General features: G+C 32.5%; 2 protein-coding genes across 4 annotated transcripts; one reads left to right on the forward strand and one right to left on the reverse strand.

The window, feature by feature from the left end:
* The first annotated feature begins 14,348 nt into the window (after positions 1-14,348).
* LOC105804505 (sodium/hydrogen exchanger 2) lies at positions 14,349-19,773 on the forward strand. 3 transcript variants are annotated; one of them, XM_012637144.2, is made up of 16 exons: positions 14,349-14,500; positions 14,649-14,720; positions 15,280-15,618; positions 15,748-15,866; positions 16,216-16,313; positions 16,460-16,519; positions 16,604-16,650; positions 16,742-16,936; positions 17,020-17,066; positions 17,314-17,380; positions 17,502-17,602; positions 17,730-17,831; positions 18,045-18,183; positions 18,269-18,331; positions 18,523-18,606; positions 19,039-19,773. In XM_012637144.2, the coding sequence occupies exons 3-16, from the start codon at positions 15,442-15,444 to the stop codon at positions 19,369-19,371; spliced, it is 1,632 nt and encodes a 543-aa protein (XP_012492598.1). In that variant the 5' UTR covers positions 14,349-14,500; positions 14,649-14,720; positions 15,280-15,441; the 3' UTR covers positions 19,372-19,773. The 3 variants fall into 3 exon arrangements, with proteins under 3 accessions (XP_012492598.1, XP_012492599.1, XP_012492597.1); XM_012637145.2 differs by having other exon boundaries at positions 14,381-14,496; XM_012637143.2 differs by having other exon boundaries at positions 14,384-14,720.
* A 418-nt stretch (positions 19,774-20,191) lies between these two features.
* Positions 20,192-24,371, reverse strand: LOC105804506 (vesicle-associated protein 2-2). The gene is made up of 9 exons (XM_012637147.2): positions 24,098-24,371; positions 23,375-23,455; positions 22,798-22,868; positions 22,602-22,683; positions 21,915-22,030; positions 21,681-21,833; positions 20,988-21,491; positions 20,800-20,877; positions 20,192-20,465 (listed from the first exon to the last, which is right to left on the reverse strand). Exons 2-9 carry the CDS (start codon positions 23,421-23,423, stop codon positions 20,352-20,354), a joined length of 1,167 nt encoding a protein of 388 aa, XP_012492601.1. The 5' UTR covers positions 23,424-23,455; positions 24,098-24,371; the 3' UTR covers positions 20,192-20,351.
* Between the last annotated feature and the right edge of the window lie 327 nt (positions 24,372-24,698).

The raw sequence follows: 24,698 nt of genomic DNA on the forward strand, positions 1-24,698 counted from the left end.
TTCTTTTAAGGTTTTTCTCAAAAAAGAAAAGAAAGAGAAATTTAGAAAAACATTATTTTGAAAAACCTCCTGGGATTTTATTGATGTCTTCCTAGCTTATCCTACAACTGAGAAGTTCTCTCCCTTTTATACGAAAATACGGATAAGATTTTACTCTATCAGATAAGAAAGAAATCTTCTTTTCTGGTTACAATAGATAAGGAGGAATGTCCATTTTCAAAAACTAAAGAATGCATCTATTTTAAAAACCATAACTTTAAAGATAAGGACAAATTACATGACATATTTTTAAACTTTTAATACAGACCATAACTTTAAAGATAATATCTATTTTAATCGCTATACTCTGTGCTAGCATCTGATGTGATATTCTACTCCTCAATTCTTATCTCTTTTCTTAGTTTTGCCCTATAGCACTTTTCTTCCCATCTGCTTTCTGGTGAGCTGTCAAGATCTATAGGTGTTATTTTGTCTTTTCCTATGCTAGGGTTTCTGTCCATGCTTGACTGTAAAACCACGGGTAGTCCTGTGGCCATTCTTTTGGATCTGGAATATTTTTTTCATATTCCTTGAGTGCTTCTTTTAACTTAAGCTGATATGATATCAGTGGTTCTGGATTGAAATCCCAAAGTGCTAATACATCTCCTGGTGACCATATCTTAGAAGATGATGAATTTCCATTGCCAAATTGGAACTCATTATTTTCAAGCTTTGCTCAAGCAAAAGTTTTCTCAAAATTTAATCTGAAAGCAGGATTTTAGTAGTTGAGAATTGTTTCTTTTAACTCAACAAAATTATTACCACAGAGATATAGCTAAAAGGCAATGCCTGGTAATAGGCGAGGAGAGGGTCTGGTTTTGACATACCATACTTTGCTATCAAACTCTCAAATTCTTTCTTGTCCTTCCTCTCCCAGTTGTTAAAAATTAATGAACAATCATTCTCAAAAGGACAAAAAACCATCATAAATAGTAAGATCATAATCAATATGACAGACAGCTTATGTATAACATGCAAGGCTTTTATAAGTTAGAATATTATAAGTAGATAAGAACAACGTCCCAATCCATCAGTCAAGTCTATGATAGAAGAAAAACTATCATCACTCAGGCGCATATATCGCCAGTAAACTTAAAGGACATTTAATAACCATTCAATTTACTAATAAAGTGATATTATTAGGAAAGATATTTATTTATGACTACAATTTGTAACCGTAGATTTAAAAAGTTTTAAAATAAATATTTAATATTTTTCATTTTACTTATAAAATCAGAAAACAAATTATATGTTATGAAATGGTCAACCTCTAGGGTAATGACAGACAGCTTATTATTTTTATATCCTATAAATTATTATTAATATGCTTAAAAAAATAGCATTTAAAGACTTGTTTTTTTTTTTTTATAAGAAACTTCAACCTCAAACTTTAAAACCTGAGATTAAAATTAGAGGCTGAGATTTAGCCGTGATTCCACTATCAAGCTACACATTTATTTCCAATGTTATATAGCCACCGAACTTGCCCAATCTAAATTGAATTTGGATCATATTTTACGTAATTAACACTCCCATATTTCTTTTAATCCATTCTCGGTTCAGTGTACATTGACAAATCAATTATTGCCCGAGTTACGTAAATGCCTTTCCCATTATTATTAGTTTAATTTTTAAATTTATAAAATAATATATTTTATAATTTTTAAATATATATTTACTAATTGAACCAGAATTAATTTAACTTATAATATAGCTCAATTTTGGAAAATAATTTTGAGAATAAAATAATATTTTAAAAGTAATTAAAAAATTATAATAAAATATTAAAGAAGTAAATAAAATAACTTGCGACTCGAATATTAGTCAATATTTCACTAAAAAGAACTATTTCAATTTGATATTTCACAACTCAATAGTAAATAACATTCACAATTATATAAATATTATTAAAATCAAATTACAGTAAAACTATCAAATATCAAATAATAATGAAAATTATATCTTTTTTTTGTGATGAAAACAAACCCTATTAAATAATGCTAAATATTAATTTTAATTAGTATATAATTGTAAACCTTAAGTGATAATTAATGTAAAATAATGTGTAATTTAATATGAATCCAATGTATAATTAAGTGATAATAACTATTACATTGATAATGAAAATATTATTAATAATTATATTATATTATCTCATATTACTGATTTTTATAAATTTTAAAAAATATATATGAGAAAAATAGATGATACAATTTGCTGATTCTTAACTAATTTTCTTTATCCTAATTTCTCAAATTGAGTTAGTAATTTATATTGAACCAAACAAATTTGATTAGATGTAATAAATATTTATAAAAAATAATTTTTAATTTAATTTAATTATAAAATATATTTATTTTCTTTTGAGATTTTGACATATAAATTAAGAATCTTCTAAATTAGATTAGTAATATATTGATATTCTCTTTTATATATTAATCTCACACATTTAAGTTTTATACGAAATTGATTTTAACATTATTAATTATTATCATATTTAAAATAAAATTATATTTATTTAATTATTATTATTTATCACATGGCAAGTCATTAGTTTCAAATTAATTGATAATCTATTTAAAAAATTCTATTCAAAAATAAAATAATAGATTATTAATATAATAAAAAATTTGCCTTTTTAAAATATATTTATTCTTGACAAATATATATTAAAATTAGTAAATTTTATTTTAGGAGACGAGGAGGAGGCTGCGATATTCGCGTAATGCTTATTGACAGCCAATTTTGTCCATTTTCAGTCTATATGTAATACATTATTAGCTGACGTTTGGCACCTTATTAGAGGAGTTGGGATCGCAAATGTCGGTGAAAAGCATTTTCTTTTCTTCTCCAGAAATTTCAACCATTCCTTACAATAAACAAGATTTGTAGACTCTCACCTCAGTCGCTCCCAGGAAGAAGACGAAGATGAATTCTAGTTTCTAAAATATGTCCTATATCAATTATAGTGGATAATAAAAATGGGATATGTCACTAGGAAGTCCATCTCATGTATTTTTATCATATTATAGTTTTAATATTACAGTAGTTCTTAAATACCATATAATTTGTTGCTATATTGCTAAATTTTGTTTTATGAGTTACAACTCCCAGCACTAACAAAATTAATTTAAAACTTAATTATAAAATAAATTATATGGTGTTCACGTTCTTTTAAATCAAAATCAAAAATATTTTTAAGAACGGTAACCATCAAAAATTATATTTTTACCGATTCAATTGAAAGTTATATAAGATATATAATATTTTCTGACAAAAGAATCATGATATTATTATGATAATATAAAAATAGCATGTTAGATTTTTTTTTTATTTCTTTCATATCCTTTTTTTCTGTTCATGTTTAGAATTTGTGACTAGAGATGACAAAACTCCAACTGTCCGATGGATTTTAAATTGATCCGCTTAGAATGAAGTGAGTTTTTTCTTTTGGGAAGTAGATGTACAGTGCAGTGAGGTGGAAATTTTTTTTTTGGACAGTAGGTATGAAGCGAATCTAGTAATTGCTTACCCCACCCTACTCCTATGTATGAAATATCATTTTATCTTTGTATATATAATTATCAAAAGAGTATAATGTAATAATGTTTTCTAGAAAAATTCATATGTTTTATGTTTAAATATTTTATTGAAGAATTATATTTAAATATTTACTTGCCTTTATCTTAGTGGCACATTTCTTTTTGGTTTTTACTATGCGTTGTTTGATTTGGTTTTGTTGTTATGACTTTATGAAAAACGAGTTGGCTGGTTTGAGTATTGTTGATGGGAAAGAGGAGGTTTGGGAGGTTAATGAGGGAGAAGGGAGGACAGATTTGAGTTACGGGTTATGTTTGATGAGTGTTTCCTTACTACTAGTGTGGTGTAGTTTTAGGTGATGATAGCAACTTTAGTGAATCTCTGGCACATAACAAAAGAAAGGTCGCTTGAAAATAAAAAACCAAAATGAAGAAACTGAATGACAAAAATAAAATGATAGAAAATGTTGTAGAAAAGAAGGAACAAAATGAAAATAAAAGCACCGGAGGTTTCTGGAAGGTTTTAATTAACCAACTGAAACTAACTACCATAACCAAGATTCAAAAATAAAACATTCCCTATTACTTTCGCCTGGATTTGAACACAAGACCAAAAATTACACGAAAGCTTAACCATTGAACCAGCAGGCTCATTCTTGACATCAATTGACTGGATTTAATTTAAAAGCCAAACGTTTAAGGGTAAGGGTTTGAGCAAAATAAAAAAAATTCCAGAAACAAGATTCGAACCCAAAACCTCACAGACATACCTAGAACACTTAACCACTGAACCAGATCAACTTACTTGTCAAAATTTCCAAAATCTAAACTCATAATTGAGGGATGACCACTCTTGGTTTCAAAACCTCATTTCTTCTAACCCAATTTTTGGGATGTTACACAAATATAATAGGGGAATTCATAGATCGAGTTAATGTAATAATAGGGGTTTTAATTAGAAAGAAATTTTAATTAATCAACCTAAAGTCAATTACTCTTAGTCTTGAAGAGAAATATTAGCATAATTTAGGGATTTCTACGAATCAATGTATTAAGTGAATAATTTATTTAATTCAAATTGATAATGACAGATGCAGTCTAGGTGGATTCTTTCTTGGGCATTGTTTCGCTTCTTGGTTATTATTCGATTATTTTCGTAATTTGTTCTTTGCCGAGTTCTTAGTTAATTAATTTAGTTAATTTTAGTTTAATTCAATCACTCTAATTTGTTGATTAAATAAAAGAAAGACGGTAATTACTAGTACTTTTAGTCATCGTGGGAACGATATCTTTGCTCACTGTAGCTATACTATTTATCGATAGGTGCATTTGTCTTTGTTGTATTTTTAGTTGGTTTCATGGACATCAATATTGGGGGAGAAATTATTTCTATTTTATTTTTATTTAAAGTGGATATAGATCGTGTGGTGGATGAAGCGTCATGGACTTTCAATAACCATCTGTTGATGTTTCATCGGTTATTGGAAAGGGAGGATCCGCTACAAGTGCCTTTGTTTAATGCAGATTTTTGGGTACAACTTCATGATTTACCGTATGGGTTGATGTCGAAGGTGATGATTACTCAGTTTGGTAATTTTAGCGATTGTTTTATGGTTTATGATACGAAACCTGTAGCAAAAGGTTTGAACAAGCATATTCAGATTTGGGTTAAACTTGATATTTGAGTGCCATTGAAGAGAATGAAGAAAATTGTCTTGTTAAATTTAGAACATGTTTATGCCAATTTTAGGTATGAGAAATTGTCTATTTTTTTTATTTCATTTGTGGATGTTTGGGGCATGGTGAGAACTTTTGTCAGGTCAAATTATTCTTGGCAAGAATGAAATCCCTATGGCATGGGATATTTCCCTTAAGACCGTTGGTAAGAGAGCTTTCTCGAGAATCAGTGTATGGCTTCGGAAGGAAGGTAATAAGAGGTCGACAAAATTTTTGGGATTAGGGAGTAGATCATGAAGTGATAAATGGAGCAATCAAAATTCAAATCCTTTGGATGGGATTTCTTTTGATTTTGGCATAGGTATAGAAGGATATTTGCATCAAGATTATTTGGAAGGAAATCTTGGAAGACCCATGAGTAGGCCTGATATGGAATTAATAGGCTGTGAGGGAGAGGATAGTCCAGTTCATGTTGTTGATGGAAAGAAACGAGCTCGGGTTATAAATTTAGGCTTATTAGGATCGACGATGAATGATCTAAGTGGAAAGGGTAACGAGCAGGCCAAGGCTCATACTTGGCTAGATTGATTGGACTGAATAATCAGGTCAAACGAGCACAATAAAAATTTTAAGTTGAAAAGTTCATGGTTTGAAGAATTTATGATCCATTCATAGGCTTCAGTACTTTTTGAATGAGTACAGTCCCCAAATAACTTTTTTAATTAAAACTAAGATAGATTCTAAAATGATGAAAGGTGTTCGTAAAGTGTGGTTTTTGCAATGGAATTATTTTTTTTACTAATGGATTTCGTGGGGTTCTTTTTAGGATGGAAATCGGGATGTTATGTAGTTTTATGTAGTTTTTCAAGCTCACATTGATGTCAAAGTCATTGATATGTATGATGGTTCTCGTTTGAGATTGACTGGATTTTATGGTACCCTAAATAAAAATGTTACATATAATCTTGGAATCTTTTTAAACAGTTGGATCAACAAGGTCAATTACCTTGGTTGGTAGTGGGTGATTTTAACGAAATAATTTTTTTCATAAAAAATAAGGTAGGCATGTATGGGAGGAGTATAGGATGCGTACTTTTCATGAGATGTTGGATAATTGTAATTTGTTAGATTTGAGGTATAAAAGAGCATGGTACACTTGGGAACACGATAATTTTATGAATAATAATACCCATGAAAGGCTTGATCGTGGGGTTACAAACTCTTATCAGTTGAATCTAAATTCTAATTATTTTTATTGACATTTCCCACATTCTATCTCAAACAATTGTTTGATGTTGATTACAACTGATGGAAATTTATCTAACCATTTGGGTCATGTTCTTAATAGGTTTCGGTTTGAATCCTGTTGGCTACTTGAGGAATGATGTGAAGAAGAAGTTAAAACACTGTGGAAGAATAGTACATGATATGTCCTAAATGAGCTTTCAATGGTGGTTGAAAGACTACTAGGTAGGGCTCGAAAGTTGAGGCTTCATAGGAAAAATAAAGCAAGGCATTTAGTTAACTAGATGAAGAAACTATTGAATATAGTGCCTAATGATAATGTTTTAACTGATCTTACTGATAATAAGTTGGCTTTTAATATTGAAGTTGATAAAGATGAGTTTTACTAAAAACAAAGAGCTAAAGCAAATTGGTTGAAGCAAAGAGATTGGAACATAATTTTTCCATCAGTTCATATCCCAAAGGTAACATTTAAGCAAAATCCATGGCTTATGATTGATGGGGGAGAAACCATGACAGATGAGATGAGTATGTTGAATGTTACAGTAAATTATTTTTTAATCTTTTTTTCCAGTTTTGGTTAGGGTAGAATTTATTGCATTTATTTTGGTATTTCAAATTGCATCTATAATTATACGAATAATTTTCTAACGAGTGCTTATAACATGGAGGAAGTAGTGACAACAGTAAATAGTATGGCTCTTTTAAAAGCTTTAGGAGATGGTTTTTCAGCATTATTTTTTCAAATATTTTGGCATATTGTTAGCGAAAAGGTTGGGAAGTTTTGTATTTATGTAGTCAATCAAGAATCTTTTGTTGAAGGTATAAATCGCATAAATATATTACTTATTCCAAAGATTTTGAATCCTACTGATATGACCCATTTTGGGCCCATTAGCTTATGTATGATTATCTATAAAGTTATCTCTAAAGTGATAGTTAACAGGTTTCAACACGTGATTGGTTGTATTGACAAGGTTCAAAGTACTTTTACACCTAGTATACTCATAACAGATAATGCGCTTTTGGTTTTTGAGATTTTTCATGCTTTTAAAAAGTAGGTTGGAAAGAAAGGGTCATTTTCTCTAAAACTCAATATGAGTAAGGCTTATGATCAAGTGGAATGATATTTCCTGAAGATGGTTCAAATAAGATTTCATACTGATTGGATTTTTTGATAGTGGATTGCATTAGCACAATTTCCTATACTATAGGTTTGAATGGGCAACGCAAAGAGGTTTTTGGACCGTTGAGGGGATTTTGTTAGGGCGATCCTCTGAGTCCCTATCTATTTCTCACTTGTAGTGAAGGTTTCTTAATGCTTTTAAAGATGACAAAGTAAGAAGGTGATTTAAAAGGAGTTAGTATTTGTCGATGTGCTCAGGAGGTCACTTATTTATTTTTTACGGATGGTAACATGGATTTTGGAAAAGTTTTTATTCAAGGTGGGCAGACTATTCATTCAATCATTAATCAATGTTAATAAAGTCTAGGTTAATTAGTTAATTTTAACAAATCCATAATTTATTTCAATTATAATATTACTGCTATTATTTAAGACTTGATGTCCCACATACTAGGTGATTGGTGTACTTCAACCCTAGAGAAATATTTGGGGTTACCAATCATAGTGGGGAGGAAAAAGAAAGAATCATTTCAGATTTTGAAGGATTGTATACAAAGCAAGATAAATAGTTGGAGCGCTCATATATTATCCTAAGGGCAAGGAAGTTTTTATAAAGTTCATTTTACAAGTGATCCTTACTTATTCTATGTCTTCTTTTCTCCCAAGTACGTTTTGTAAGGAGTTGAAATGTGTTATCGATTATTTTTTGTGGCAAAAAGCTTATAGCAGGTGAGGGATTCATTAGTGCAAATGGTCAAATATTTGTAAGTTAAAAGAAAATGGTAGCTTGAGTTTTCGTGATTTGGGTAAATTCAATATTTTCCTCTTAGCCAAACAAGGATAAAGATTAATGTTGAATCTGATGACATTAGCTCGTGTTTAAAGTCTTAAGTATTACCCATTTAGTGATTTCTTAATTCATAGTTAGGTACTTACCCCTCTCATACTTGGAAAAGTATTTGGATGTCAAAGATTTTGTTGGTATTGAGGCTCAATTAGAAGGTAGAATTGAGACAAAATATCTCTATTTGGATGGACAATTGGCTTTCGGGATTGGCTGATTGCAAAATATGATATGTAAAGGTTAGTGGTAGTGTTTACATGGTGTCTAATCTTATTGGTCATGAAAATAGGACTAGAAAAGCAAATCTCATCAATCACTTGTTTCGTAATATTGATACAGAAAGAATTTTGAGTGTTCCACTTGCAAAATCAATTCAAGAGGATATGTTGAATTAGAAGGTTGAAAATACTAGCAAATATACAGTGAGTAATGGTTCCAAGCTCCTACTCGATAGTTTTATAACCCCTAATGACTCTACCGAATACAAGTCTTCTTATAAAAAAACTATAGTAGGTACAATTTCCTAACAAAATTAAAATTAAAAGTTGAAGGTTTTTTCAAAATTTTGTGCCCACTTTTGAGAACTTGTGCAATAAGAGGATTATAACCTTACCAAATTGCCCATGTTATAGGATATGTCAGGAATCAATGTTACATGCTATATTTGAATGTGAATTGGCTAAGCAGGTGTGGAGACTTTGGGGAATTTATTGGCTTACATCGAACAATACAAACAATCTTAAAGATTTAATGGTCCATAATTTTAATAATGCTCATTATGAAGTTTAGCATACGATTGTGGTAACCCTTTGGAGCATATGTCATTCTAGTAACACGTTGGTTAATGAGAATCAATGAATTATTGTTACTAATGTTTTAAGTAGAATATAGTCTTTTGTAGAGGAATTAAAAATACTAGATGGTAATATATCTTCCCAATCTTGTGGGTTACATGGGCATTGGTCCCCCACTCAGCTATGTTTGTTAAAGTTAACTTTGATGCGAGGTTTAAAGACAGATTAAAATAATCAAGATTAGGTATCGTTATCTGAAACAGTGATGATTTAATATTAGAGTCGATAGTAATGGTGAACAAGAGCATACCTGAAGCCTTTTCAACTAAAGCCTTTATGTAACACCCCTAACCCGTATCCATCGCCGGAACAGGGCTGCGGAGCATTATCAAAATTTACAGAACATATACAGTTAATTCATATAATTTACTATTCATATATGAAACTAAACATATTCAATCATGTTGTCCCTCAAATGGACCCTCGAGGCCCAAATTATGCGATAGAAACAAGTCGAGACTAAATCAAAAACTCAGAGAATTTTTCACAAATTTTTTCCTTATGTGCAGGGGACACATGCCCTGTGGTCAGGCCATGTGGCTCACACGGCCAAGTAACACACCCGTGTCCCAAGTCGTGTCCAATTTAAGGGGTATACTGACTTGGTTGCACGACCAAGCTACATGTCCGTGTGCTAGGCCGTGTGAGCATACTGACTTATATAATTAAGGTGTAGGGTTCACACGGCCATGTCACACGCCCGTGTGCTAGGCTGTGTGACACACACAGCTAAGACATATGCCCGTGTCTCTACCCGTGTGAGTAATTCGAAGCATTCTATTTCTAAATTTTTAAGATGCAGGGGACACACGGCCAAAACACACACTCATGTGCTAGGCCGTGTGTCACATACGGTTGAGACACACGCCCGTGTCTCTGCCCGTGTGGACAAAATAATGTCATTTTCAAGCTTTATTTCTTACCCAAACTTGTTTTCCACCTACATCAACATTTTAACACATTCACCAACCAATTCAAGACATTTAAATCAGGTCTTAAACTTGACATTTTACAGATATACCCAATGAGCCCTTAGGCTTCCTAATAGACAATTTATTAATATGTCATTCCAAAACTTATACTTACCTAGTTACCAAATGCATATATGCATAAACATATTCATACTTCAATCATGATAATACCTTATATAAATATATATCATAACATGATCATTACAAGCCATTACAATGGCTATTTACAACTAAAACACTTCATCATTTGACCTAACTTAGCTTATACATGCCATTATACCAAAAGTAATTTCATTAATTATACCAAAATAAGCTAAAGGATAGTGTGATCTTGCTCCGACCCGCTTCTAACCTTTACGAGCATCCGAGTACTATAAAATAGAGAAAAAAATGAAGTAAACATTTAATACTTAGTAAGTTCGTATAACTTGAAATTCAACTTACCATTCATTTTCATTAAAGTAAATATACAAAATGCATCCAAGAAATTTGACTAATAGCCTAAACTCCCAACTTCATCAAACATGTTAGTCATTGTAATTCACACAATTGTCAAGAAATAATGATGAGCTCATCATATAATAACTTTTATATACATATATTTTTCTTATCGTATTTCCATATAACATGTACATTTTTATAACAAATTATCTCAAGTTCAGTTTAGCCCATGTTAGAACCTTACCCGTTGAATTTATTTGAAATATCGATGGACACACATGTAGTACAGTTAAAGTGTACAAAATTGTAATCTGTCAATTCATATTTGGGGGTACTCATTAGAGCACATAATCAGAAAGATTCTCTTGAGCCATATAACAGAAAGCTTATGTGAGCCATGTAACAAGAAGCTTATCCGGGATATAATAGGAAACTCATAAGAGTTTAAAACAGAAACTTCATGTGAGTTTAACAGGTAACTCCGAAGAGCTATTATCAAGAAGCTCCAGATAGCCATATATCAGGAAGTTCAAGTGAGTCATATCGGGAAGCTCATGAAAAGCCATATATCAGGACGCTCATAAAGAGCTACGGTATGTCCGCAATACATGCAGGATCAATACCGATCATATAATAGGACGCTCACAAAGAGTTACAGTATATCCACAACACATGCATGATTAATACTGATTGGGATGCTCATAGGAACCATATAACAGGAAGCTCGAGAGGGCTTATAACATGATGCTCTTCCGAGCTATGGTATGTCCGCAACATATGAATGACCACAACCAATACGGGAAATCCTGTACCCATTGAATTTCATTATTCAAACGGGATTTAACATTTATCAAACTTTGTTGAATATGTAGTCAATTTTATACATATAACAATTACACAAGTCATATGTACAACATTCAATTCAATAATATAAATATACACACAATTTAGTTACACAAACTTACCTCGTCACTTGCTCGTATACGAAAATCTACTAATCTGACACTTTTTCTTTTCCTCAATCTAACTCTTTATTTGATCTTTTCAGATTCAATTAAACTTGCTTGAATTTCTTTCTCTTAGCTAGGGTTTTCATAGAAAATTTAGGGAAGATGGTGAAAATAAGATGATATTATATTATTATCATATTTAATTATTTCAATTTCCAATTTAGTCATTTTCTTTTCTTAAATTTCTATAGATGAGTCATCATACTTATCTACTAACTCCATTTAATGGTCTAATTGCCATATAAGGAATTCCATAGTTATTTAATACATATAGCTACTAGAACTCAACTTTTGTATTTTATGCAATTTGGTCATTTTATCAATTAAACATAAACATGTAATCGGTAAAATTTTCTTAACAAAATTTTCATAAGTTATTCTATCATAATGCAAACCATGCAATAATATTAAAATAATTTTCCTTTCTAAATCGAATTTGTGGTCCCGAAACCACTATTTCGATTTCACTGAAAACAGGCTGTTACACCTTGCTTGCGTCCAAATCATTTAGTTCGTTGAGGACATAGGTTTCCAATTGGTGGAGATTGAAGGAGATGCAAGCACAGTTATTAGGAGACTCATAGATACCGAGATGACCCAATCAATTATTAGCGTTTATATTGTTGAGGGGAAGCAAACTACAGCTCATTTTGGTGCTTGTCGGTTCAAATTTTGTGGCAAGATCAACAACCTTGTGGCATATTGGCTGGCCACTAAAGGCTTCGATTTCAACGAGAATAGATGCTAGGTGGAGGAGTTGCCAAATTTCACTGAGGTTGTGACAAGAAACGATTGCTAAGGGGTAGATCCACCTGACTAAAGTTGGGACGCTCAATGTTTTTTCACAACTTTATTTTCTTTTTGGAAAGATGTATTTATGGTTCCCTTAGGTTTTACTTAGTTTATTAAATGAGGGTCATTCATTTGGTTGGTTGTATTTTTAGGAGAGAGTGCTTTAGTTATTTACTGTGGGTTATAGTTCTTAAGGTGGTTTTCTCTCTTTTCAATAAAGGCTAATTTTTATTCAAAAAAATATCTACTTGCCTATATTAAAGATAAGTAGTAAAAAATTAAATTGAAGCAAAGCGAGATGGGGTTGGTAACATCCATGGAGGTGATAGTAGATTTTTAACACTATACATCCATAGTGGAGTAGGGCAAGTAGTGGATCAGAGCATGCCAATTGTGGAATGGTGTTGGATTTAGCAACATTTGCCTGATGGATATTTTTGTATCCTTCATATTTGTTTTACAGTTCATGTTCGGGGTTTATGACTAAGGATAACAAAACTCAATCCACCTGATATATTTCAAATAGATCCACATTGAAAGGAGTGGAATTTTCTTTGAGAAAGTAGATGTGGGGAAAGACAGGGTGGGTTTATTTTTGTACAATAGGTATGGAGCGGTTATGGTAATTGTTTGTCTTGTCCTGTTTCACTACATGAAATTACCATTCTATGCTTGTATATATAGTTATTAAAAGGGTAAAAATTTAATAATGTGTTCTAGAAAAAGTTCATATTTTTATATTTAAGTATTTTATTGAAGAATTTTTTTGGATAAAATGATGATTTGAACCCAAACTATTCTTGAAAACGATGAACACTCAACTAATAGGCCACAACTTGAGGTTCTTTATTGAAGAATTATATTTAAATATCTACTTGTCTTTAAAAAGATTTATAATATTAAATATAAATAGCAAAAATTAAATTGAAGCGAAGTAGGGCGAGGTGGGGTGGGTGGGGACAAATGTATTACTTCATACAGGTAATAGTGATTTTCAAAATTATACATTTATAATGGAACGGGTCGGGCAGTGAAGCAGAGCATGCCAAGTATGGTGGTGGATTTAGCAACATTTGCTCCGCTCTTAGCTCAGTTATTTTTTTCCATCCATATTTATGGCTTCTCTTTCTAATAATAACATCTTCAAAGTTTCATAGCACTTTTTCTTTGTAAAAATATAATTTATCTTACCACTATAGAACACTAATATTACAATTCTTTTAACCTTTAACTATATAAAAAAAATCAATAACTTACTTAAAAACTTGCTATTTAAAAAAATAACTTACTTGCCTTATAAAAATCCAATTTGAAAATCTCAACTAAGAGCCAATCATGTGCTTACACAAACAGCATATCTAATTAATTAATAATCAATAAAAGAAAACTGAATTAAGTTTACTGTAGAAGATATTTTGGGGGTTCAAATAAGTAGACAGTATTAAGATTAAAACACAAAAAGAAGAAGTTGAATGTTAGGATCCGTGAAGAACCCAACGCCTACAAAAAGAAGGTGTGAGATTGCTCGTGAGACTTCCTTTTCATTCCAACCAATCGGATCACATGCACGCCTATTGCAATACTTATACTTAGCCAATCACGTTACTGATTTTATTTTTTAAATTAACCATGCGGTAATAATATCAATTAGTAGATTAAGTCAATGAATTTAAACTGCTTTCCAAAGGAGGGAGAGGTAAAGTTGTTAGCTGTTACCTGTTACGTGTCTTACCAACTTACGATTACTCGCACATGAAACCATCACTCAACAAATCGGACAGTTCAAATTCGATTTTGCATTTTAAAAATTTCCATTTTTACCGTTTCTATTTTAAATATAATTGTACTGTACATTTAGAGATACTTTCTTTCTCTCCCATCGAAACCGAAGATTTGAAGCTGAAAAAAGAAGAGACGAAAATTGTGGCAATTTGTTGGTGAGAAAGTCGAAGATTCACGTGGGTAAAGCTCCATAAACAGTGAAACATTGGATTTTCTTTTTCCTTTTTGTTTTCTTAAGCTTTCTCTTCGAATCTACTCGTCTCTTTGAAACTGTCCGTTGTTTTTTTTTTTTTGGTTCAATAAAATCGCAAATTATTTGCTAATTTAGAGAAGAAAATTGAACGGAGCTGAAACAAGGATGATTTGTTGCTGCATGATGTTGATTCTCCAAAACGATTCGGTAAGTTGTAATTTTGTTTTCATTCGCATGTTTGTTTGCTGAGATAATGAGAGGAAAAGAAAGAAAATGAGTTAACAATTGTGAATCTTTTTAGTAGTGAGTTGCGGTTTTGATTCAATGAAATTGCAAAGCAGTTATAATTAAAAAAGAAAGATTAATTATATTTAGAAATGCTGTCTTTGTTCATTCTTTTTCAGTTGAATTTGATTTTTTTAAATAAAGTTTTGTCGCTGAGAAAGCGAAGGAATGAAAAGAAAGGATGTATTTTTCTTTTCTTTTCAGTTAGAAAAATCATTGATAACTGAGTTCCATAACTGAAAAGAGTTCTAAATTCTTCACCTTTCTTCAATTCTTCGTATTTCCTACTTAAAAAAAAAAAGAAGAAGAAAATATTTCTATATAATTGAAGTTAATGATTTTCTTTTCCTCAATTTCACCTTCAACTGTCCAATACAACAATCAACCACAAGAACAGAACATAAAGAACGAAAAATGGGGAAAAAAATTGAGATTTGCAGAATAATAGGTGACTTTTAACTGTTTGCTTATTATAATGCAGAGTGCTTAAGGATTGTAAGATTAGAAAGTTCTTGAAATGGACAGTTCAGAGACATAAAATTTTTCGAAGATTTACATTGTCGAAGGAGAGCTTAAATCTGAAGCCTTGGACAACAACTGTTTCAGTTAGAAGCAATAAAATTTGATTAAAAAAGAGGTCAATATGGTGGCGCCGCATTTAGCTGCTGTCTTTACTAAGTTGCAGACACTATCTACTTCAGACTATGCGTCTGTGGTCTCCATGAACATATTTGTAGCGCTTCTTTGTGCTTGCATTGTGATTGGTCATCTTTTGGAGGAGAATAGATGGATGAACGAATCAATTACCGCCCTTATCATTGTGAGTTTCTCTCTTGACATCTGTTGACGTGGATTTTGTCATTCATGGACAATTCAGCTAAGTTTTGATTGCTTGGTTTTGTGTGTTTTCTTGTCTGATGTCTTCGATTTAAATTACTTTTATTGGCAGGGTGTTTTCACTGGGGTCATTATTTTGTTGACAAGTGGGGGTAAAAGCTCTCATCTTTTAGTCTTCAGTGAAGATCTGTTCTTTATCTATCTTCTGCCCCCTATTATATTCAATGCTGGGTAAGTTTGTTATCTTTCTTTTTCATTTAAATTTATCTTGTGAATGGAAAATATGAAGATAATTTATTATACCTTGTAAAAGGTAAAATAGATGGACATATAATACTTGTCAAATGTGAAGCTTTGTTTTGTTTAAATACCCATTCCTGAGTCTCTATTCTGGCTTCAACTTGAGTGCATTGAGAATTCCCCAATGTTTTCATTGCTGTAAACAGAGGAACATGGATGTCTTTTCTACTTGTTAAGGTTTGATGTTTTATTTAAATTTTCTTTAGAGTAAAAATGATGGCTGCATTTAGTTAATATTTTGCTTTGCTAAAGCCTTTCTGATCTCTGCTTTCTCTGCCAGGTTTCAGGTGAAAAAGAAGCAATTTTTCCGTAACTTTATCACCATCATGCTGTTTGGGGCTGTTGGTACACTAATATCTTGTACAATTATCTCTTTAGGTATTTCTAACGACCTTATGGAGACAATATACAGTAGTGCAGATGCATTTTATTTTATTTTCTTACTATTGGCAGTGTTAGGAGTCAGCTTGATTTGTTGATGTATGTCTTTGTATTGCCAAGACTAATTTTTCTGGTTGTAACAGGTGTAATTAACTTCTTCAAGGAAATGGACATTGGCTCCTTAGACATTGGAGATTTTCTAGGTATTAGCCCTTATTTCTCCCTTATTTTCCAAAATGACTTTGTGAATGTTTTGGTGTCTTACTATTGTTTCCTTTGACTTTCAGCAATTGGTGCAATCTTTGCTGCAACAGATTCTGTTTGCACACTGCAGGTATGCATAATTGAAATTATAGTAGCTTTTTTCTAAATGGGAACAACTAGTATACCAACTTGCTAAAATGGAACTGTTACTGATGATGCAGGTGCTTAATCAGGATGAGACTCCATTACTCTACAGTTTGGTTTTCGGAGAGGGTGTTGTAAATGATGCAACATCTGTGGTGCTTTTCAATGCAATCCAGAGTTTTGACCTCGTTAATACCAGTCCTAGAATTCTTCTGGAGTTTATTGGCAGCTTTTTGTATTTATTTTTAGCAAGCACTATGCTGGGAGTGATTGTAAGTGTCTTTTCGTACAAACCTGATTCATTCTGTGATCACTGTGCTTCCACGAAGGTGTGATATTTTTCTTTTCCTTTCAGGTTGGGTTGGTTAGTGCTTACATCATCAAAAAGTTGTACTTTGGAAGGTATGTTTCAATGCTATCTGGGTTTTCATATCAACTCGCTTTTCCATAATTGTTGCCTATACATTAAACAACCTTGAAATACTTCTAAAAGAATCTCTTCCTGTGCCACTCAATGAAGGGTTACACAAAAGTAGTGTTATTTGTCATTTTGAAAATTTTACTTAACCGAGGACCTTAACTGAACATATTTATTAATTTTGAAGTTCTGAACTAATTATTGAATGTACTTGATTTTAATATGATTCAGGCACTCAACAGATCGTGAATTTGCTCTTATGATGCTTATGGCATACCTTTCGTATATCATGGCTGAAGTAAGACTCTTGTTAGCAATAATATGGCAGTTTTGTCCGGCCCCTCCTTTTTTCTGATACAACTTTCTAAATTTGATGGTTATTTGCATACTACATAACTCTAATGTTGCCTCGCTTGCAGCTGTTCTATTTGAGTGGCATTCTCACAGTATTCTTTTGTGGGATTGTGATGTCACATTATACCTGGCACAATGTTACAGAGAGTTCAAGAGTTACTACAAAGTATGTCTCTTCCACAGTGTTATTTAAGGGCAATAGAGGTCATCCATCATTGATATTAGGAGGAAAAAAGTCCCAATTTTAACTCTTTATGTGCCTCAATTGATTCAGTTCTTTTGTTTATACTCAGGCATGCCTTTGCTACCTTGTCATTTGTTGCTGAGACTTTTCTCTTTCTTTATGTCGGGATGGATGCTTTGGACATGGAGAAGTGGAGATTTGTCAGTGATAGGTATGGTCTTTGCACCTGTACCTGCTAGGAAGTACTCTTGACTTGATTTTGGTAAATTGTAAATTAATGAGTCATATGTGTCTTGGCTATCTGATAAATATATAGTTCAGATTTTCTCTTCCATTTCCCTTTTCTTCGATGCAACTTGTACAAGATAGCTTCCATTTACTGATGAGCTGGTGTTTTTCATTGTGTTTGATCTCCATTTTGTAGCCCTGGAACGTCAGTTGCTGTTAGTGCTGTGCTGATGGGTCTTGTTATGGTTGGAAGAGCAGCTTTTGTGTTTCCCCTGTCATTTTTATCCAACTTGGCAAAGAAATCAGCTAGTGAAAAAATCAGCTTCAGGGAACAAGTACGTGTTCTTGGTGTTTTAACTTTTTGCTTGCAAATCAATTAATAATGTTTGACATTACTTCTCTCTGTATTTCTTTGTTTAGATTATAATATGGTGGGCTGGGCTCATGAGAGGCGCTGTATCTATGGCACTTGCATATAATCAGGTAAAGGTTTACTATTATTTCAGTTATAAGGGAAGCTTATTATTATTATTATTATTATTATTGTAATAGATCTAGAGCTTTGATGTGTTAATGTTGGCTAGAAATTATGAGGAAATAGAAATATATGCGTGGTCGAAAGTAAGTTCAAACTGATATCATCTGATATATTTTCACGTAATGCATAAATGCAGTTTACAAGGGGGGGCCATACTCAGTTGCGAGGAAATGCAATTATGATTACAAGCACTATAACCATTGTTCTATTCAGCACTGTGGTAAGATATCTCCTGCCTTAAATTTTAGCTGTGCTTAGATTTGATGGTTTCTTTCAAATGTTTAGCATTTTAGCCTTATTTATCTTTTCTTTAATTTACTTTTTGAGATGTTGAAGCCTTTGCTTCAGCATTAATGCTTCAAGTATCATTGGTTATTTGAGCTTTTGTCACATAAGCTGTTGATTCATAGAAAGTTCTAATTGTATGAGAATGGTTATTGTTAAGATGTAGAGCCTATATATTTATATAAAATGTAGTATGTTAATGATTGTGTTATATAAAAGTTTTGACATATTTATGCTTTTGTGTTGTGTTTTCGAGTAAAACAGTTTGTTTTTGCATCTCTTTGCGAGTCTCTGTTCTCTTATGTTGTAATCATAACAGTTTCTTGGGAGTGTTGCTAAATCTCTTATACCTGTTGGTTATGCTCAGGTTTTTGGTTTAATGACTAAACCTCTAATAAGGTTCTTGCTGCCACATCCCAAACCAACAGCCAGCATGCTCTCAGACCAATCTACTCCAAAATCAATGGAGGCACCATTTCTCGGAAGCGGCCAGGATTCTTTTGATGATAGTTTAATTGGAGTTCATCGACCAAACAGCATTCGTGCACTTCTTACAACTCCAGCACACACTGTTCATTACTACTGGCGAAAGTTCGATAATGCCTTCATGCGCCCTATGTTTGGTGGCCGGGGTTTTGTGCCCTTCGTTCCTGGCTCCCCAACAGAAAGGAGTGAACCTAATCTGCCTCAATGGCAATGAGGTGGGTGAGCAAGATCTCTACAAAAATGTACATGTAATATGACAATGCAGTCGGTTGCAAAAAACATGCTTCCGGCGAGAAGCCAGTGCGGTATGCTTTGTAGTTGCCTCTGGAATGTATGTTTCCATGTATAGGCTATATTTTGTTGACTTCTAAGTTTCCTCGAGAGGTTCTTGTTTATTCTCCCCAAAACTACCTCCGCACCTGATGCTGTCTTTCCATTTGACATTTGAGAATATTTATGATCTGAGTGAAGCTTAGGGTAGGCTTGCCGTTCTATTTTGTACGTATATGAGTATTTATATCAGTGTGTTTTTATTCATAAGTTACAAAATCGAGGATTTTATAGAATTTGAAATTGATTTGATTATATATGTGATATTCAGTTCATTACTAGAAAATAGGATAATGCGCATTAATTTTAATTTTTGCAAAGCTGCATATCCATATATTCATTGTTCGGCACTTGAATATTCTCAAATCAAATAATTAGTTACTTTTACTTTATGATAATAAATAGGATGTGTTTTAAGGATAGTATACAAAATAGATCGAAAACCTAACAATTTATATATATACATGTTTTTGTTCATCCAACATTTAAAATCATACTTATAATCATTTTTTCTTATTTCTAAGAAAGGCTTCCTTTGTTTTTTAAAAAAAAACCCGGTTCAGTAAATTAAATTATCTGAGGGGCTGGCATTTGGTTGTAAAAGTTCAAATGAAAATTATACTTGTATGTATAAACTTCTAATCTATGGGTTACCTCATATGTTCCTTTTCCTTTTGGCCAAACAGCTAAGCTAACCACAAACGTTCACAAAACAATTTTTTTGCTTTATATTAGCCATCCCTATAAAATATTGTGCACACTTGCTATGATGAGGAAAGTAACTACAATCTTTTCTAACTATTAACAAACCCACTGCATGATTGTTGCTGGACCACGCCATCACATGGAGTAAGTATAGTTTTGTCAATGCTGCATTTGGTACCCCATAAACATACTTACGACTGCTACCATACACACAAATAGGAGAGGAAATCCCACTTGAACTCTTCTTACATCAATCTTTTTCCTCAACAGCGCCTGCATAGACATGGACTTTTACTGTAAATATTTTTAAACATCTTTCATGTGAACTCAAAACATTATTTTGGTAAAGAAATAGCTCCTCTAAAGAAGGATTATTAGATGGTCAAAAACAATAACTGGCCTACTCTAAGAAAGTGAGAGAAAAGAAGACGTTTGAAGACAAGACATATAATGACCATTCACCATTAACAGGTCAAAATCTAAAATGCCTAGAAAATCACCCGCAAAAGTGGCATCACATTTATTGACTTTATGAGATCGAACACTTGATATGAGATACATATAATAAGAATCTACGAGAAGATGAACGCACAAGAGAATAACTTACCAGTTCCTCTTGTAAGGTCTTCCTCTCTTGAACCGTTAACCTCCTCTCCTCTGTCAGTTTTGAAATGGTTGCTTCAGCCTGAAACGGAAATGACTACTAGTGTTATTGAAAACAGATTCAAATTAAATGATAGCAAAACATAACACGACCTTTTTTTTAACCGTCATTATCAAGCCTTGTTAACTTACCTTGCCTAGCTTTGATTCAAGGTCACTTAATTTTGATTTCATTTCCTCCATATCTTTGGCAAAGTTAAGGTCCTCAGCAGTCTTCAATGTTTTCACCTTGTAATCCTTCAATACATTGAACTCCTTTTCCTTCATTGGCTTCAATTCCTCGGTATCAAGAATATCCTCCATTGGCTTTGATTCCTCATCTTTCACCGGCTTTAACTCCTTGCTATTGAAAGAATTATTCTTTGGCTTCAGTTCAGTGTCTTTTATTATATTTAAATTGTCACCAAAAATATCATTCATGGGCTTCAGCTCTGCATCCTTCTTTGGCTTCGGTTCAGTGTCCTTTATTATATTTAAATTGTCACCAAAAATATCATTCATGGGCTTCAGCTCTGCACCCTTCTTTGGTTTTAATTTCTCCTCATATAACGTATCTTTCCTTGAATTCCACTCTACATCCTTTGTTGGCTTTAAATCCTCAGTATTTCTCATCTTTGATTCCTCAATCGTCAAAACCTGACACAGAGAAGAGAACACTGTAATTTTCTTAAATGTATAAGCTTCATTAATATACTTGGAAGTTTGTTTTTAAATCTCATATTCAAACAAAAAATTCCTTTCAGATTATAAAGAATACTAATTATATAAGTGAGTTGAAGTAGATTGAATTTTAAGGGCTACAAAAATAGATGAAGTTGATCTAACCGTTGGAAGTGTTGCAAAAGTCTCAACTCTATCATAATCCATTCCCTGATTCATTGTCCCATTAATTGGTGATAGCACTGGCGAATCTGGAGGGCTGACAAGGGCAACCTTAAGCTTGTTCTCTTCAATATATTTTCCACTGTCCTTGACAAACTGTCAAGCACACAATGAGCGAAAGTCACTAACTAATTAATATTATCAAATAAAGCACAAGCAGGGCAGAAAATCACTTACTGTGGCAGATGTAATGTCTTCATCAGTTGTTCCTACTGGGACAACTGTGCTTTGGATTAAGAACTTATCTCTACATATCATATCAGGAGGGGCTTCCCGCTGAGCTTGCATGGTAACTAAAAGAAAAAAAGAACAATGGTTAGAATATATATAGTATAGGACAGGGTAGAAATTTGATAAAGAACATCATATGAGAAATTCAGGACTGTATTTTATATGTAAGTAGCAGCTCTAGCTTTTATTGTCCAACTAGTGGGACATCAAATGGCAGATTGTCCTAAAGGTGAAGATTATCAGATTATCATTTGTCAAAAGTGTGTAATTTTTTTTACTTTTTGTTGCCTCATAGGATTTGCAATCTCAGCAAATTAATCATGAATTATCAAACTGAAAAGCAACTGGCTAATACAGAGGAAATGCCCGGGAATTTAAAGCACATGAAAAGCTGAAAAAGTAAACCCTTATCAAATCCCAATCTTGCCTTTCTCAGATGGCAAAATAATTAAAAACATCTAGGGTCCCTCAGCCAAGTGACCCCATAACTTGTAATGATAACTTGATCTTAATATACTTACATCATTAGTCGTGAGCCATTATTAGGTTAAAAGCCGCTTAAGCTTTCACATTCATTTGTTACGTGAACGTAGCATGAATCATAAAATAAATTAAAGTACAGAAACTCCTTACCTGTAAAATCACAAGCTGATTTTGGCATAATAATGCCAACATTAGGCCGTACGCAGTATTTCTTCGGAGATGTAGTTTTAACCTGCACAGATATCATTGCTTCAATTACATTGGAATCCAGCATTCTAAAATATTCTATCCCACGAAATAAACCTTACAAATTTCAATTTTTTTTTTAAAGGATAAGAGTTCAAACCTTGAAAGCAACATACTGGTTAGTTTTATTTGTAAGCGTAATCGAGCAGGAGCTTTGCTTCTTCAATATAACTACCAAACAAAAAATAAATTTAAATCAGAAATAAATAAATATCGGAGATAAAAAATTATGAATATATTAACCCCTCCGGTTTTTTCCACAAACCCACAAAAATATACATAACTGCTACAAAAAAGAAAAGAAGCCTTAATTCTTTTTTGCATCTTTTTCACAATAAGGTCGCAGAATGAGGGCGCAAAAATATTATAATCATTAATATTCAGATCTAATATGCTAGATTCAAAGAAATAAGTCAGTTAAGCACGAATTTTGCTTACTACCATATTTTATATTTTATTTTTCAGAAAAAGAAGCGTTAAAACAAACAGGTTTAAACAACTCCTCCTTGTTCCATCCGCGTATTTAGTGACCAAACAAAGAAAATAATTCTATATAACAGAGAATATTTTCTTATAATAGAAAAGATTAAAGAATGAAAAGTTACTTTATCTAATTTATTATAAAAATACTTTATGCAGCAAAAAGAGCAGGGGCAATCAAGTAATTATGTACTCACATACGAATTTAAGTTCCTTTGGCTCAATCTCCAAAAGTTGCGTGTTCATTTTCCTTCCTCACTTAGCCACCAAACCTTAATCTGCGCATAGTAATTATCAAACTAATCAGCAATATGATCCAAATGAAATGATTAGTTTTTTTTTTTCATTTTGCAAAATATCCGAATTTAGAATAAATATGAAGATATAAATTTTAAAAAAAGAAGAAGGTGAAGTCGAAACTAAATCGGGTTGTGACGCGCTTTGACTCGGATCAGACTCGAAACAACTCTGTTTGGATTCAAAATAAGAGATGATTCGAGTTCGAGGAGACGAAATTTTGAAATCAAAGTAGAAAAAAAAGAGCAGAATATGTTTTAAAATTCTCAAAGCAAAATCGCAATAATGACTCGCTTCAACTCGGATCATTTTCGTTTTGATTCAGAACAACAACAACAAAATACATCATTAAGATCTCAAAATTAAGCAGCGAAAAATTTGAGCTCAGACAAACTCAGTACTGACTCGAGTTTCAACTCAAGAGAAACGAGATAACATCATGGCACCGACATCTTTTCGTCTTCTTCTAAATACGATTATCGAAACTCGCAAAAAAAACCAGTCAAACAACATCGTTTTCCAGGTCTCGAGTTTCCACAGAGCATGAAATTCAGAGCAAAAAAAAAAAGACCAGAGAAGAAAACGACAACGTTTTTGTGGAAATCGGAAGAGGGAAAGCTTACCGGTATCAGCGAAGGAATCTGTGGCAGAGAGAAAAGAGAGAGAGGAAGGGGAAAGGGAGAGAAACGGAGAGAGGATTTATAGCGTGAAAGTGAAGAATTTAAATGGAATATAAAATTCTAGAATAGAAATATAATAATAAAGAAAACAAAGCGGAGAGTCCCAGAAATTGCCTGAGAGAGAGAGAGAGAGAGAGTTGTTTGGGGTTTGGTGGTGGAAGAGGTGAAATGGGGAGTGGCGAAGAAAAAAAAAAAGCTGTGAAGATGGGAAGTGAAAGACAAGCATAAAAAGGTAGCAAAGCTTTTAAATAGAAAACCAAAAGGCTGGAGCGTTAGTTGTACCCGCCGTTTCCTTCACTAACCCACTCCGTTTTGCTTTACTTCTTGCCATTTGGGCTTTACCTCGGTTTAACCTAAGGGTGAACATTCGATTGAATCGAATCGAAAATTTTTGAGTTAATCGAGTTTTCGAATTTTATTTTATCATCCTAACTTAATTTGAAGTTTTCTCGAATCGAGTAGAGTGAGATGGAATTCGAATCGAATATATTTGTTCGAGTTAAATTTTAAAAAATAATTTTGGGTCCTTATAATCATTGTCACC

This window comes from Gossypium raimondii, chromosome 11 (assembly GCF_025698545.1).
Source record: "Gossypium raimondii isolate GPD5lz chromosome 11, ASM2569854v1, whole genome shotgun sequence".
NCBI lineage: Eukaryota > Viridiplantae > Streptophyta > Magnoliopsida > Malvales > Malvaceae > Gossypium > Gossypium raimondii.

Bases quoted from the DNA above. Each gene is read 5' to 3' on its own strand.
- LOC105804506 (XM_012637147.2), bottom strand. From the start codon at position 23,423: ATGAACACGCAACTTTTGGAGATTGAGCCAAAGGAACTTAAATTCGTA. The intron at 22,869-23,374 runs GTGAGTACATAA...TTTGTTTGGTAG, and splicing joins AAAGGAACTTAAATTCGTAT to TTATATTGAAGAAGCAAAGC. The intron at 22,684-22,797 runs GTTTGAACTCTT...ATATCTGTGCAG, and splicing joins ACCAGTATGTTGCTTTCAAG to GTTAAAACTACATCTCCGAA.
- LOC105804505 (XM_012637144.2), top strand. From the start codon at position 15,442: ATGGTGGCGCCGCATTTAGCTGCTGTCTTTACTAAGTTGCAGACACTA. The intron at 15,867-16,215 runs GTAAGTTTGTTA...TTTCTCTGCCAG, and splicing joins CCTATTATATTCAATGCTGG to GTTTCAGGTGAAAAAGAAGC. The intron at 16,520-16,603 runs GTATTAGCCCTT...TTTGACTTTCAG, and splicing joins AGACATTGGAGATTTTCTAG to CAATTGGTGCAATCTTTGCT.